This window comes from Diadema antillarum, unplaced genomic scaffold, assembly GCF_040938485.1.
Source record: "Diadema antillarum isolate AM-2024a unplaced genomic scaffold, OU_Dant_1.0 scf00000020, whole genome shotgun sequence".
Lineage (NCBI taxonomy): Eukaryota > Metazoa > Echinodermata > Echinoidea > Diadematoida > Diadematidae > Diadema > Diadema antillarum.
Genome location: NW_027270909.1, coordinates 1,036,321 through 1,051,025, shown reverse-complemented (window position 1 = coordinate 1,051,025; position 14,705 = coordinate 1,036,321). Strand labels below are relative to the sequence as shown.

Sequence of the window (14,705 nt, the reverse complement as noted above, 5' to 3'; positions counted from 1 at the left end):
CCAGCCTACTCATGCGCAACACATCCTGTGGGCGTTTCTGTCTGAATGCCTCATAATCTAATGCAAACATATCACTCCAGCATACTGAGATTAGCTCATGAAAAATGTCAATCTTGATCAAAGTACAAGTTCATTCCTGCAAATTGTTTGTCTGATAAAATGTTTCTGTCAAATATTGATACAACCACAGCTTTACAATGAACCTCAACCAAGCACATTTTTTTCTTTTCTTTTCTTTTTTCCCTATAAAGTTGCATATCGTTGGCATTGGGCATTGTTAACTACTCACTACTAGTTAACAATGCAGAATATGTTTAAAAATACATGTTGATGATCATCAGACAACAGCTCACAGTAATCGGAAACAATTGAACCTCTCTGTGACAAAACAATGCAAGCAAATATATTCAGGGAAACCAGTGGGACAAGCTGCATCATATTGAAACTTTCAGTTTCACTTTGCTAATTACAGCAAATATTGAAGCCCAAATGTTACCAGTTAGTCATAAAATCTTCTGCAGCCTGCAAACAAAGGCATGCCACGGCCAGAAGTGAAGAAAACACCAGTGTAATTTATAGTAAAACTACTCCCCGAGTAAACCACATCAGTTAGAGGTGAGGATTTGCTTGTAAGCATCTTTCTACACAACGTTTTATAGACAATTTCTCAAAGGTTGATTGCCAAAAAATAAATGTAAACATCTGAACCCACTGAAGGCTACTCCCAAGTATACTTAGGAATTGAGTGTTAAAGGGATCGTATAGTTTTGGTTGAGACCTAACTTCAAGTTTCCAACATTTTCGGTGAAATAATGAGAAACCTCTTATGAAATACGAAAGAGCATGTAATTTCAAGAGGGATTCAATGTTTATTCGATGAAAATTGGTTATGAAATGGCTGCGATATCCAAAAATTGAGCAATCCTAATAAAACGTGGGATCCACCTTTCATTCGAATCGTTTTGTTTTACTTTGTTTTCGGATGTCTCAGCCATTCCAAAACCGACTTTCATCTCATAAACTTTGAATTCCTCTTAGAATGGTATGCTCTGAATTATTTCACAAGTGGTTTCTTGGTATCTCACAACAAGCTAAAACCCCAATCCTCATCTCCACCATTACTATACCATCCCTTTACAGCAAAAGCAGCTCATCCTTAACAGGTTAAAGTACACGTAAGTGGTTATACATTTTCACCAAGACGTCTTGATAGATTCACTGGAAATAAGTTTCATTACCAAAGCTCCTCGGACTTTTAATGACGAGGTTTAGCTCCATGGTCATGTGATACCCATGTTACACTCACTATATCTCTTTCTGTTGTGCATGATGTGTTTATGTCAACAGGTTACAAGGCCATAAAAAACCCCAGACAGAGTTTCATGAGTGCACTCAAAACCAAGCTTTTCAATTCAACTGAAAAAATACTTTCTGTTTCTGCTATGCTTGATGTAGTTTGTCTGAAGGTTATGGTGGGGGGGGGGGGGAGGGGGAGGGGAAGGGGAAGTTGATGCATGTAATTGTAACATGATGACTCAACTAAAATTCCTTCTAGAAAAAACAAAACAAAACAAAACTGCATTGCGAATGGGTCAATGACACCATTTTGGAAGCTAGGAAGTTGGTAGCCGGATAAATTGGTGAAGCTATGAAATATGCAAACCAGCTGAACAGTCTAATCTCTGTATGAAAAATTGGTGACTAACCTTCAAATGCTTTATTTCGATACGACACAATTTGAACATTTCATGTGGTTGTTCATTAGTGTGACACTATAGTAAATTTTGTGCGGTCTATTATTTTAATACAAATATACAAATATGCATGAGAAAGGTGTTGATTTATCAGCTTATCTATCACTGTAGAGTTGCCACAGTACACTCACTTCATGGTAAACAATTCATAAACTTTAATAATTTACTGCTACAAGTCCCCGTTTTTATGTGAATGCTCTGAGCCACCATGTTTTATCTCTTCTGTCGTTGTTGACTCTTCCGTCGGCGCTGCCTCTTCTGTCGGCGCTGCCTCTTCTTGTGTAGAATCTGTCGTTTCTGAAACAAATACAAAGAATCTAGAATTAGTATTAAACCCAACATGAAAATAAATACCCTGCATGTGTTCTTCATAGTGATAAATATTACAGATGGTTGGATAGAAAGAAAGAGATACAGATACAGAGATGGACAGACAGACAGACAGACAGATAGACAGATAAACAGATTCACAGACAAACTAGATAGACAAACTAGAAAAGCACTCTGAGAGTGCAGACCTCCCCCAAGCAGCTACTTTCCACCGATGATCTTGCTCTTCCATCTAGAGATCAGTTATTTCCAACCATACGTATGCATGCTGAAAAATCGCCCGATTTCCCAATAAAGAAGCCTTTGTTGCGTCATAAGCCCTCAGCTGAGCGGCGCGCCTCACCCTAGCAAAAACTAGAGCATGCACCTAAGCGCGCGTATGAAAACCTAAAAAATGACCCTACCTGCCCAAATATTGAAAATCCTTCACAAAATCCACACAAATTTCTGCACCACTACCAAAATTGAATCATCTGTTTCTTGTGTCATTCTCAACCTTTCCTGCAAGTTTCATCCAAATCCGTGCACAACTTTCTGCGTTATTTTGCACACAGATAAACAAACAAATGGTAATAAAAACAAATCCTCCTCATTTGGCGGAGGTACACCTGTAATTAGTCTGACAGATACAGACAGGTGGACAGGTAGTCAGACAAACAAACAGACAGATAGACAGATATACAAAGAGCCAGATTAACAAAGAGATAGACAGATAGAAAAAATGGATATACAGACAGATGGATAGATAGAAGGGTAGACAAGTGTAGAGAGACACAGAAATTATGATCTGCAGTGATATTACCCTCAGCTGTGCACCATGATGATTAGTAGGTATTGAACTCGACTCAAAATCTCTTACTGCTGAGACTTGTAAGAAGGCTACATATCATTTCCTCTAAAGAGCACATTAACAAACTAGATATATCGCTACGGCTACTGATATGCCTCCGCTATAATGCATGGTTCTCCTAATAGGTCTATAGTACAATGTCTTGACAATGTGTGATGACAGTTTCACACAATTGGCAAAATATTAAAATGACAGGTTTGACACAAATGTGCTGAATGTTCACTTTCCTAGAACTAGGTTCAACTGGATGAATGATTAAAATGTCAGAGTGCAGGTATTTGGGGAACTGATGATTTTTACTTGACTTTTGACCCTTTTATAAGTTTATGCATTGAGTAATTTTCAAGGTATTGAGAAAAAGTATAATTTCAGTATCAAATGGGAAAATAGCATTATCTAAACCTGGCCTTTGACCTTTGACCTCACAGTTCCAAAGAGAATCACTGTTAGGTTGAACATGCATAAATATGTAAGTTTCATGATGATACCTTGAGTTACTTTCGAGATATGGAGGAAAAAGTGCAATTTAGCACTTTCACTTGACCTTTTACCTTTTGACCTTTGACCTTTTGGCAAGAAACTTCCCCAAAAATATATATTGGGTAATACATGCCATACATCAAGTTAAAAAAAAAAAAAAAAAACTTCAGGCATATATTGCATTTTAAGGAAAGTAGTGATATTTTGAGGAGTTGACCTTGACCTTTGACCCCCTGACCTTTGACCCATGACCCCCAACTTTCCTAGATAATCACTGCCCATCGGTACAAGCATATATACTAAGTTCCATGAAGATACCTTGAACCATTTGCGAGATATGGAGAAAAACATGAAATTTCAATTTTTTTTCACAAAAATAACCTGTGACCTTTGACCTTTGACCCTGTGACCCTATAATCCACACAAAGTATTATCCCCCAAGGATATACCCTCATACCAAGTTTAATGTAAAACCACCACACGGTTCTTGAGATATCGACAAAAACAAAACGGGACGGACGGACGTACGGACGGACGTACGGACGGACGTACGGACGTACGGACGGACGGACGGACGGACGGACGGACGACCCGAAAACATAATGCCTCCGGCCACTTCGTTGCGGAGGCATAAAAATTGATTGTTTTTTCTCTCTAGCATGTGCTATAACTATGAATTATTTCCTTAATAAAACTGAAATATAAAACATCACATATCCCTTTCCTCAACACTTTTCCCCCAAAATCAAACATATTCAGTGAACAGATCTTTGTTTGCCCTACACTGTTCATTCAAAATTTCCAGAAAAAAAATAATAGTATTATAAAGATGATAGTGTAATTACATGTGTACTTAAAAAAATGCATATTATAAACAAATCTCCTGATATTTTCTTTATACAGCTGCCCTCAATCCACACGTGTATTTGGGTTTCACTTTCGTCTAAATGCAGCACAAGCGATGCAATTTCAGTGTGTGAATGTAAAAGTTGATTGCATAATTGTTCACTCTGCCATTTACCACCAGTAGTACATCTGAAATGTTGTGGGTGTGACGAGGTGTTTGTCCTGACTGAATGTGCACTGTTAAGGCTTCGCCTTCCAACCATCAAGGGTACCTACATGTACTCCATCACACTACATAAAGTACATCACTGGGGTCATACTTCCCGTTGCCAATTTGAGGACTTACCTTCTGCAGGTGCTTCTAATTGTAAAGGCTCTTCTAGTTTTTGCTCTTCCTCCCCTTCAGTGGGCGTGGCTTCAGTGGGCTCTTCCTCCCCTTTGGTGGGTGTGGCTTCAGTGGGTTCTTCCTTCTCTTCGGTGGGCATGGCTTCAGTAGGCTCTTCCTCCTTCTTTTCCTCACCCCCTCCTAATTCTAATGTCTCTGGTATTTCCTCTGTAACTGTTTCTTTCTCTTCTTGGCCCTCTTCTGGAGGTGGTATAACAACTGTGTGGGTGTGATGCAGATAAAAGAAATGCTATTACCACTGGAAAAATATGTACACTTGGGTAAGAACAGGTGTTAGCAGTTAACCCACTGAGGACGACTCCTGAGTATACTCGGGCAAGTGTATATGAAAAATGCATGTTGCAGAAAAGTCAGCCTGTCCTCAACAGGTTAAATTTACTCACTCTAGCTTTGTTTCACGAAACAATGAAGATGGTCACTCTGTGTAATCAATGTCATACGTTGTTGTTGTTGTTTTGTACATTCAAGTACTGTATATCTATATGCCAAATTTTGTTTAGGTTTTTGAGGTTTTTTTTTTTTTTTTTTGAGGTGTTTAGTTTGGTAAATTTTGTGAATCAGGTGCCATTTGCGAATTTAAAGACACGACATGACTGTGACGTGCATGCATACAGTTTTCCATTCAGTACTTACTCCCTGATCGCATATTTAACCACTTGCGAAATTGTTGGAAAGTCCCAAGTTGTGAAAAAATTAGACTTGCTAAATACAAGGCATATACAGTAGCTTACATTGTAACCTTGGCTGTCTGTAAAGATATCTATCACAGAGAAAATACTGAAAGAGGAAATAAGAAACAGGGAAAATCTTCAAACCTTTCTCATCTGTCTCTCCTTCCTTTGCCCCTGTCTCTCCGTTCCCGTTCCCGTTCCCGTTACCCGTACCATCCTCCGTTTCCGTGGCGTTAGCCTTGGTCTTGGTCTTGGTCTTCTTCTCCTTCTTCTTCTTGGGTGGGTTCTTGGCCTTGTTGACGAGGTACCGCACCTCCCGCTCCAGGGACATCAGCTTCTCTTCCATATCGCTGATGAGCATCACCGGTTTTTCCGTCAGCGGCGTCCGGTCCTGCTCCTCCGTCTTGGTGGTGAACCACTCGTTAGTCTCATTGTAAGCTTTTTCTAGGAGATTCACCTCGATCGTTGTGTAGAGTAGATCCACTCCTGTCAGGTTCTTTGCAGCCAGTAGGAAGTGGTAGGATGCGTTGAGGGCGTTCTTCGATGCAGCGATCAGCTCCGGCCGGCGGCGGTACTCCTCGACACGGAACTCGAGGTCCTTCGTGAGCTTCTTTAGTGCCTTGAGCTTGTCTTTGTACACCTGTACAGAAAGAGAAAACTGATTTGAAGTAGGATGCAACCAAGAGTCCTTCAAAATGATGATGCTCTTCCGTCAAGTAATCAGTGTTTTAGAAGTAGCCCTGACAAAAGAAATCATGGGCATACATACTCAAGCAGGATTTGCATCTAAGACCTCCTGATCACTGGACAGGCATCATCTCCACTAGACCACCAAGTGTCTGTCACAAAGCTAGTGCTGGTTCTAATCATTATAGCATGCAGCGGGTATTGCATAAAATTCAAATTGATGTAATTCTTCTGCCAAGCTGTTTTCGTTGCAAATGATTCGACAAATTGTCCTACATCGACGTAAAATTATCTATGCTGATGTAGGGCAATTTGTCAATCAGTTGCAACCATAATTTTTTTATCTAAGTACCATGCAAACCTCGTGGATCATGAAAATATATCCCAAGCAACAAAAGATTAAGGATCACGCCTGAGATTTGAACTCATGTCTCCTATCACTTAATAGGCAGCTGCACTATCAATTGAACTGAAGCCACTTCATGGAAGTGACATGATAAAGTTGGCACAAAATCCCAGTGCCTCCTCCTTTAAATCATTGTCTCTTGATTTTATTGATGATTTATTAGTATCCAGAATGGCATATTACACTTAAAAAAAAAAAAAAAAAAAAAAAAAAACTCTGTTTTGCACAAAGGCAATTACAGATTTTGCATGTCATTGTCACATTCTAAAAGTAAGTATGAAGACCAAATAATGTCCCAACCTTGGCGGTGACATCAGGCTCCTGGTCGTAGAGCCAATCAGACGCCTCGCTGAGTTTAGTCTTCAGATCCTCTCTCCCCTCCTCAGTGGAACACTTCTCGTAGTCCTCCTCGTAGAGCTTCTCCTGGGCGTCGAAGATGAAGGACTCCAAGCTGTTTAGCGCCCTCTCTCTCTCCTTGCGCTCCTCCTCCTTCTGTCGTAGCTCCTTCAGTCTGGTGGAGTGAGCGGAGGGAAAGATGGGTGAATGGTGTCAGGATAACACCTAAGGTTAATCTCTATACAAAACTAGAAAAGCACTCTGATAGCACAGACTTCCACCAAGCAGCTCATTTCCACCACTGATCTTGTTCTTCCATAGAGATTAGTGATTTCCACTCATACACGTGCGTGCTGAAAATCGCCCAATTTTACCAATATAGAAGCCTTTTGTTACGTCATCAACCCTCAGTGGCGTGGCACGGCTGGGTCTCGTCCTGGCATAAACTCGAGCATGGGCATTGCTGCACTTCAGTGCGCGTATGAAAACCTAAAAAGTGCGCAGCTTAACATCCAAAGTTCATTGACCCTACCTGCCAAAATACTGACAATTTTTCATAAAATCTATAAAAGATTCTGGATCACCCTCAAAATTTAATTGTCTGTTCTTTGTGTCATTTTCAACCTTTCCTGCAAGTTTCATCCAAATTCATTCTCAACTTTTTTAGATATTTTTGCACACGGACAAACAGACCAACGGTAATGAAAACATAACCTCCTCCCTTGGCAGAGGTAAAAACAACACAACAAAACAAAACCAAACCATTGCTTGTTTCAGTCACATGACCAAATGAGCCTGGAGAGACCTGCATACTGACTCTTGCCCTTTAACCTTTGACCTGTGAACAAGACTCACTTGTTCTTGGAAGCCTTCTTGCTGTCCTTGTTAGGCATCTGTAGGTCAAGGGTCGTGACCTCCATGGTGATATTCTCCTTCTTGGTCACTACTTTGGGTTTGGTCTCCTTCTTCTCGTCCGTCTTCTCAGCCTCCTCCTTCTTAGTGGTTCCCTCATCTCCCTCTCCCTCAGGTTTCTTCTCCTCATCTTCCTTCTCCTCCTTCTCCTTCTCCTTGTCTTCTTCCGGTGTCTGCGGAGTCAAGAGTGAGATAAAATCACAGATGCATTCATCAGGTATGCCAGTGATCTCATGACATCATCAATAGCAGTTCTCCCTCTGTGTATTCCTGTAAGAGCTACACATGTTGAGTAACTTGTGAAGGCATGACAAACTTTCTCCAAGATATACTGTACGAACAAGAAATTTGTCTTCACTTTCAAAAGAAGTTGAAGTTCATTGAATTCCTGTTCATCTTCCCTTCTCTTCCAAGAGGTGTGTAGATAAATTCAGGGTCTAGGGCAATTACCCCCATGGCAATTACCCCAGACCCTTTCCCTGACCCTGTCGCTAATCCTAATCCTGAACCTAATCCTAACCCTAAGCCAAACTCTAACCTAAACCTAACCCTAAACCTAATCTTTAGTCTAACCTTATTACTAACCCGTATTTAGCCGGGGGGGGGGGGGGGGGGGGGGGGTGAATTGCCCTTGGGGGTAATGGCCCAGATACGATAAATTCAATCTGTCTTGATATTTATACAATGTGAATGTGAACCTAAAAATGCTTTCCTTCCAAGATACTATCAAAAGATGCAGTAAGCTGATGTCTGTCCAAGATCCTTGACAACATTTCTGAGAAAGACAATCCTTTTAACAAAATGAAAAGGCCTAATTTCAACTGAAAATATTGCGAGCAATCATTTTCAAAATGATGGGTGAGGTATGCACACACACCTACAGTGTACTTTACCACAAACCAGTATCTCTACAGTAAGGCAGTTTTTCAGGCCAGTAATACAAATGAGAATGTAAACAATCCATTAAAACATTGAGGATGAGCTAATTTTTCTATTACACCCATTCCATAAACACCTGCCTGAGAATACTCGGGAGTAGCACTGTGATGGGGCAACAAACCTGTTCTCCCCCTTCTTCCTTCTCCTCTGCCTTCCCAGCATCCTCTGGCTTCCCAGCATCCTCTCCTTCCTTCCCATCAGCCCCTTCTCCACCTTCCTGCTGGTCCTGGCTATCACTAGTCTCCTGTCCAGCTGTTTGGTCGGTATCCACTTCACCCTGATCCGTGTCTGATGCTCCCTCCTCTGTCTGTCCTTCCTCTGAGGTCGTCTCAGTTTTTTCCTCCTGTCTCACAAAATGGGAAAGGTCAAAATTAGATTCTTCTTTTCCGCTCTCAACTCCCCTGGAATAGCTCAGCCTGATTAGAGTTAACTCTTTATGAGCGACGTAATTTGCATGCCCGACTCAGTCGACGGTGTGCCAATTTTGCATATTCTGCTCAAACACAAAAACCCGCCCAAACTGATCGGCAAAATGCCAAATGCCACAGTACAATGAAAGCGTTTCTCGCGATTCTGTTCCCATCAAATATGGCTTGCATTTTATGTGGTGATTGACCAGCAAGCTGTGTTTCCTTCTGGATTTGCATGTAAATTCTAAGTTTCTGTTACTGGTTTTTATGCAAAAGTCATTGTAGTCAATGTAGTCAAAAGTCAATGTAACTACTGGTCAGTTGAAAGAAAAATCAACACTGATTTGTCATACATTTACTTTAAAGCAAGGCTTGGCATTTTCTCTAGAACTTTGCTCACTACATTTCAAATCTATAAAAATTACAAAGATTTGAAAAGCAGAATGTTTCCCCAAAGCATGACTATGTTGCTGTCTCAGAATAACATGGCACACAGGGGGATTACACTATTGGCACATAAAGAGTTAACCCTAACTTACCTGGGGGGGGGGGGGGGGGGGGGGGGGGGGGGCATAATGCCCCCCCCCCCCCCCCTTGACGAATTCTGCGACCATTCCGGTGCGCAAAATTTTTTGACCGCGCCGCTCACTGACTTTTTACTTTCAAGTCTCGCGCAACTTTTGAGACCAAATTTGTTGCGCCCGGGCATACCGTTCCGAAGCCACGCCCCTTCAAAAAATTTTCGTCAACCCCAAAATTGCTCAAAAACGTGATTTTGTGTACAAAGTCAATACAAATTGTGTTTTTTCAATTGATTTTTATAAAGATTCATATTTTTAATTTCAATGGCTGTAATCAATTTATTTTAGTATAATTATGCTTCAAAAAATGTGTATGACAAATTCTGCCGAATAAAACAACAAAAACAAAAGTTCGAAAAAACAACGAAATACATAAAAAATTGATAAAACAATAAAAAACATAAGAAATCAATTTTGATACTGAATTTTTTTTATGCACAAATGTTCGGAATGTCACTAGGAATATTTTCACCAAAAATCAGCATTCCATAAGCTTTTATAAGCCAATTACAGACGAAAATGAGGTGTTTTGCATACATTTGCATAATTAATCAATTCAAAATAGAAAATGCAAATCTTTTGAAAATTTAACTGAACAGTCTTGTAGATTACATCCAGCTTTATGTTCATGGGAAATTTTTGTGGCGATCGCGCGATCAACGGCCGAGATCTGAAGGGGGGGGCCATTATGCCCCCCAGGAATTCAAGCTCGTTAGATAGCCCAGGTAAGTTAGGGTTAACAGTAACCTCTCACCTGATCTGCCTCCATCTCACTCTCCGCTCCTCTATCCTCTTCCTCCTCCGTCTCTGTCTTGGTATCCTCATCGTCAGTGCCGCTTGATCCTCCGGAGAAGAATCGACTGATGGTGCTACCGAGCTCTAAATGATAATGATAATGAATAACACTTTAGCATAATATAGTGATGTTTCTAAGCGCATTAATCCAAAAAAAAAAAAAAAATATTGAAGTAAGATACAGCATTATGTACATATCATATAACAACAACAAGAACAACAAAAATAGGATTGAGGAAATAGATAAGTTTTCAGCAATGATTTGAGCTTATCAACACTTTCAGCATTACGAATATATAGAGAGAGTTTGTTCCAAAGAGATGGGGAAATAACAGAAAAGCCCTATCAGAACAAGGAAAAGTAGAAATTACGCGGTGCGTAATATATGTCCCCGCCGGAAGTAGCATTTTGTAACGAAATGTGCAATATAGGTCAAAAATCATGGTCAAAGGTCAAAGAAGTCAAAGGCCAAAATTCTGTGTAGAAGTTTTGAAGCCCTCACCTAGTGCCATCACATAAAGCAAATGGAATCGAAATTGGGTTAGAAATGGCGAAGGAGTAGCATTTTGTAGCAAAATGCACAATATAGGTCAAAAATCAAGGTCAAAGGTCAAAGAAGTCAAAGGTCAAAATTCTGTGTAGAAGTTTTGAAGCCCTCAACTAGTGCCATCATATAAAGCAAACGGAATCGAAATCGGGTTAGAAATGGCGAAGGAGTAGCATTTTGTAGCAAAATGTACAATATAGGTCAAAAATCAAGGTCAAAGGTCAAAGAAGTCAAAGGTCAAAATTCTGTGTAGAAGTTTTGAAGCCCTCACCTAGTGCCATCACATAAAGCAAACGGAATTGAAATCGGGTTAGAAATGGCGAAGGAGTAGCATTTTGTAGCAAAATGTACAATATAGGTCAAAAATCAAGGTCAAAGGTCAAAGAAGTCAAAGGTCAAAATTCTGTGTAGAAGTTTTGAAGCCCTCACCTAGTGCCATCACATAAAGCAAACGGAATCGAAATCGGGTTAGAAATGGCGAAGGAGTAGCATTTTGTAGCAAAATGCACAATATAGGTCAAAGGTCAAGGTCAAAGGTCACAACTGAAATTCTGTGTACAAGTTTTAAAGCTCCCATGTAGTGCTATCATATAAAGCAAACAGAATCAAAATTGGCTCATAAATGACAGAGAAGTAGCAAATTGAACATTCTGATCACACACGGACGCACACACGGACGCACGGACGGACGGACGCACGGACGGACGCACGGACACACACACGTACGGAGCCCGTTTCATAGTCCCCTGCTCGAACTCGTTCGGCGGGGACAATAATGGGTACAGGTGCGGGGACCACGTGACAATTGGAGAGTGGAGGAAGAACGGAGAGAACGGGTTGAAGTGGAGGAGTGGAAAGAAATCAAGTCTTTGAAAGAAGATGGGGCAAGATTATTACATATCTTATAAAATGAGGGGGAAAAAGGAACAGTTTTCATCTTGGGTGGCCTGATTCTTGTCTGTTCAGCTGGCAATAAGGCCCACTGAGAATTCAAACACAGAATCATTACTGTTCACATGAGCATCAGGGGGCTTTCATGTGGAGATGGGAGGGAAGAAGCTTTTTGAAGACTTTCAAGTGCATTTCCAAAGTAAGTTTAAGTTGACTCTAATAGGGAGAGTATTAAAAATAAGGCAAACAGAATATATCATGTTTCTTCTAACTTGGCCTTAAACTAAGAAAGTACGTGGAATTTTAAAGTTTCTCAAATTTTCACACATTGTTATATTGGTCAAACCCACAGAGTGCATTTGCAAATATGGAGAAATAATGATGATAACTGCTTACATCTCTCCCACAGTGTCCGTACTAAAAGATTATCATCAAACCAAGTTTTGGTCATAAATTTAGCGACTGTAGCCCTTCGCACTAATACTCATCAATGTTAGGCAAGTACAACACAAAGATTTTTTTTTTTTAAACAAAAAGGAGACACTAAAACAGTACACATTCACAAATTTTTTGAATAAACAAAAAGTGGGGACATCAAAATAGGAATGCAACTCTTGTTTGACTCACTGGCCAGTGTGGATTGTTCCTCTTGGGTCTCATTATCCGTCACATTCTGAACCGTTTCAAATACAGATTCCACCTGGTGATAGAAAGGATCACTTTTCATTTAATCTACACACAATAACATATAATACATATACAGTGTACTCCCATTATAACGAACATGGTTATAACAAAATTCCAGTTAGATCGAAGAAAAAATTAGAGCCGAAACATTATCCCCACTATGCGTTTTTATTGTTTATCTGTTTGGTTATAATGAAATTCTGATATGACGAAAGAAAACTGTCGGTCTCGAGGACTTCGTTATAACAGGAGTCCACTGTATCAATGATTTGTGAAGTAGAATACCTTTTAAAAAATTATGATGTTCTATTCGAGAAACTCTGTATGCCTTCAAGCTAAAAGGATGGCTGAGATGATCAGATGAACATTCACTGAGACTTTCCCACATGAGGTCAAAAGCAGTGACTTGGATCAACCATAAACTATAGAGTCTAGGTCACATACCTACATTGTACAATCAGGCAAGAGTTTGCTTCTAACAGATAGAAAATCAACTACAATTTTATATTCACATAATATACAAAGAGCTTAAATGCAAAAAACTGATATATCTATTTTCGTCAACTTGAGATATTCTATATTGGACTTGCTAAAAACAAAGAAATATTTAAAATATATGTGATAATCTTCAAATATATTTCTTGCTATGTAATGAGTGTAGTATCATTGAAAAGATTTAATCTTTCTCTATTCATAGATGACTTTACCTGTAAAACTTTGAAAATGGCATTTATCTGTTTTGCATTCAAATTCTTCATACAATCATAATCAGATGTACAGTGTAGCAGAACTATGTATGATTCCTGATGATCTGCAAAATATTGCATTAATGTTGTGTAATCAAATGAAAATCCAGATGAGAGAACAATAATAATAATACAATACATTTATTAGGCGGTTAATATGGATGTTTCGAAGCACAGTTTACCCGAAAACTAAGATTTAATCCAAAATGATACAAATAACACAAAAGGAGAAAAGCATCATTCTCTCCCTTTATTTCAGCCATTAATGAAATATTTATGTCTTGACAACCAGTTGTAGAGGATTTCTTCTAGCATTTATTGCCCAATATCTATTAAGAGGTAATTAAACCTTTAGGAGCCAGTAAACCTTTCAGAGCAAGTAAGCTTCCGAAGGGGGGTGAAACGGGTGATCTATCACTTGGTCTACTCCCACTTCCTCTAATAGCCATTTAGTCTGAACCCACATGGTCTAATCCCGTTTGGTCTACAGCCAGTCCGTCTAATGACCATTTAGTCCAATTGTCACTTAGCCTAATTATCAGTTGGTCTACTTCCAGATGGGCTCTGCCCATTTCGTCTAATACCCACATTTTATTACACAAAGTGGGGAAAATCCAAGGAGACAAAATTGCAATTAGACCATTTGGTCGTTAGACGAGAAGATAATTAGCCAAACTGGGCATTAGACTAAATAAGGATTAGACCAAACAGGCATTAGACGAAATTGATAGCAGACCAAACGAGGCTAGCCGTAGTGTTGTTAGACGAACTGGGAAGTAGACCATCTGATAGTAGACCAAGTGGCAATAAGGGGGATGAAACGTACCCCATCGAGGTGCAGTATACCACTGTCATCCATCCTAAAGTGGGCCTTGATGCCTTTGGATTCCGAGCCAACATTCTTCTCCAAGGCAGTCTTCACACCTTTCAACGACACTTCACTCAGCTTGACGGACGTGAAGGCTCTGGGGAGAATGGTAAACATATAATGACATAATGATTAAAATTAGTCAAACCTGCCTTAGCGGCCAACTGCTGTATGCGGCCACTGAAAAATCTCCCAAGAGAAAAGCTAAGTTATAAACCCTGTGTATAACAGCCACCTGTTTTGCCTCCCATGGTAGACTTTAACCTGTCTATAGCGGCCACAGACCCATACAGATCCACAGCCGAGCCGATAATTCAGCACATTTTTCCGTGTTGCAGCCTTGAATGTCATTCATGGCTAGCGTTCAGTCATGGCCAACACTACATTCACCAGATATTCAATCACAGTAATGCACTTAATAGTGTAAATCCTGTTTGAAGTATGCCTTTGCATGCTACTGTGCAACAACTCGATCAATACCGGCATTGTTCAACGTATGAAGCACACACGTGTACACATACTGCGTAAATGTATATGACAATACATACATGTACATGTAGGCA

General features: G+C 39.9%; 1 protein-coding gene across 1 annotated transcript in view; it reads right to left on the bottom strand.

Annotated features, from left to right (window-relative positions):
* Positions 1-1,502: 1,502 nt before the first annotated feature.
* LOC139728833 (hypoxia up-regulated protein 1-like) overlaps positions 1,503-14,705 on the bottom strand; it is a 62,067-nt gene continuing 48,864 nt past the window's right edge. Inside the window, exons 13-21 of the mRNA XM_071639772.1 lie at positions 14,101-14,239; positions 12,469-12,541; positions 10,363-10,487; positions 8,739-8,960; positions 7,622-7,851; positions 6,731-6,941; positions 5,482-5,977; positions 4,607-4,864; positions 1,503-2,051 (exon numbers count right to left, since the gene is read on the bottom strand). Of these exons, the coding sequence (XP_071495873.1) occupies positions 1,924-2,051; positions 4,607-4,864; positions 5,482-5,977; positions 6,731-6,941; positions 7,622-7,851; positions 8,739-8,960; positions 10,363-10,487; positions 12,469-12,541; positions 14,101-14,239 (1,882 nt within the window). The 3' untranslated portion in view covers positions 1,503-1,923. The remainder of the gene's footprint in view (positions 2,052-4,606; positions 4,865-5,481; positions 5,978-6,730; positions 6,942-7,621; positions 7,852-8,738; positions 8,961-10,362; positions 10,488-12,468; positions 12,542-14,100; positions 14,240-14,705) is intronic.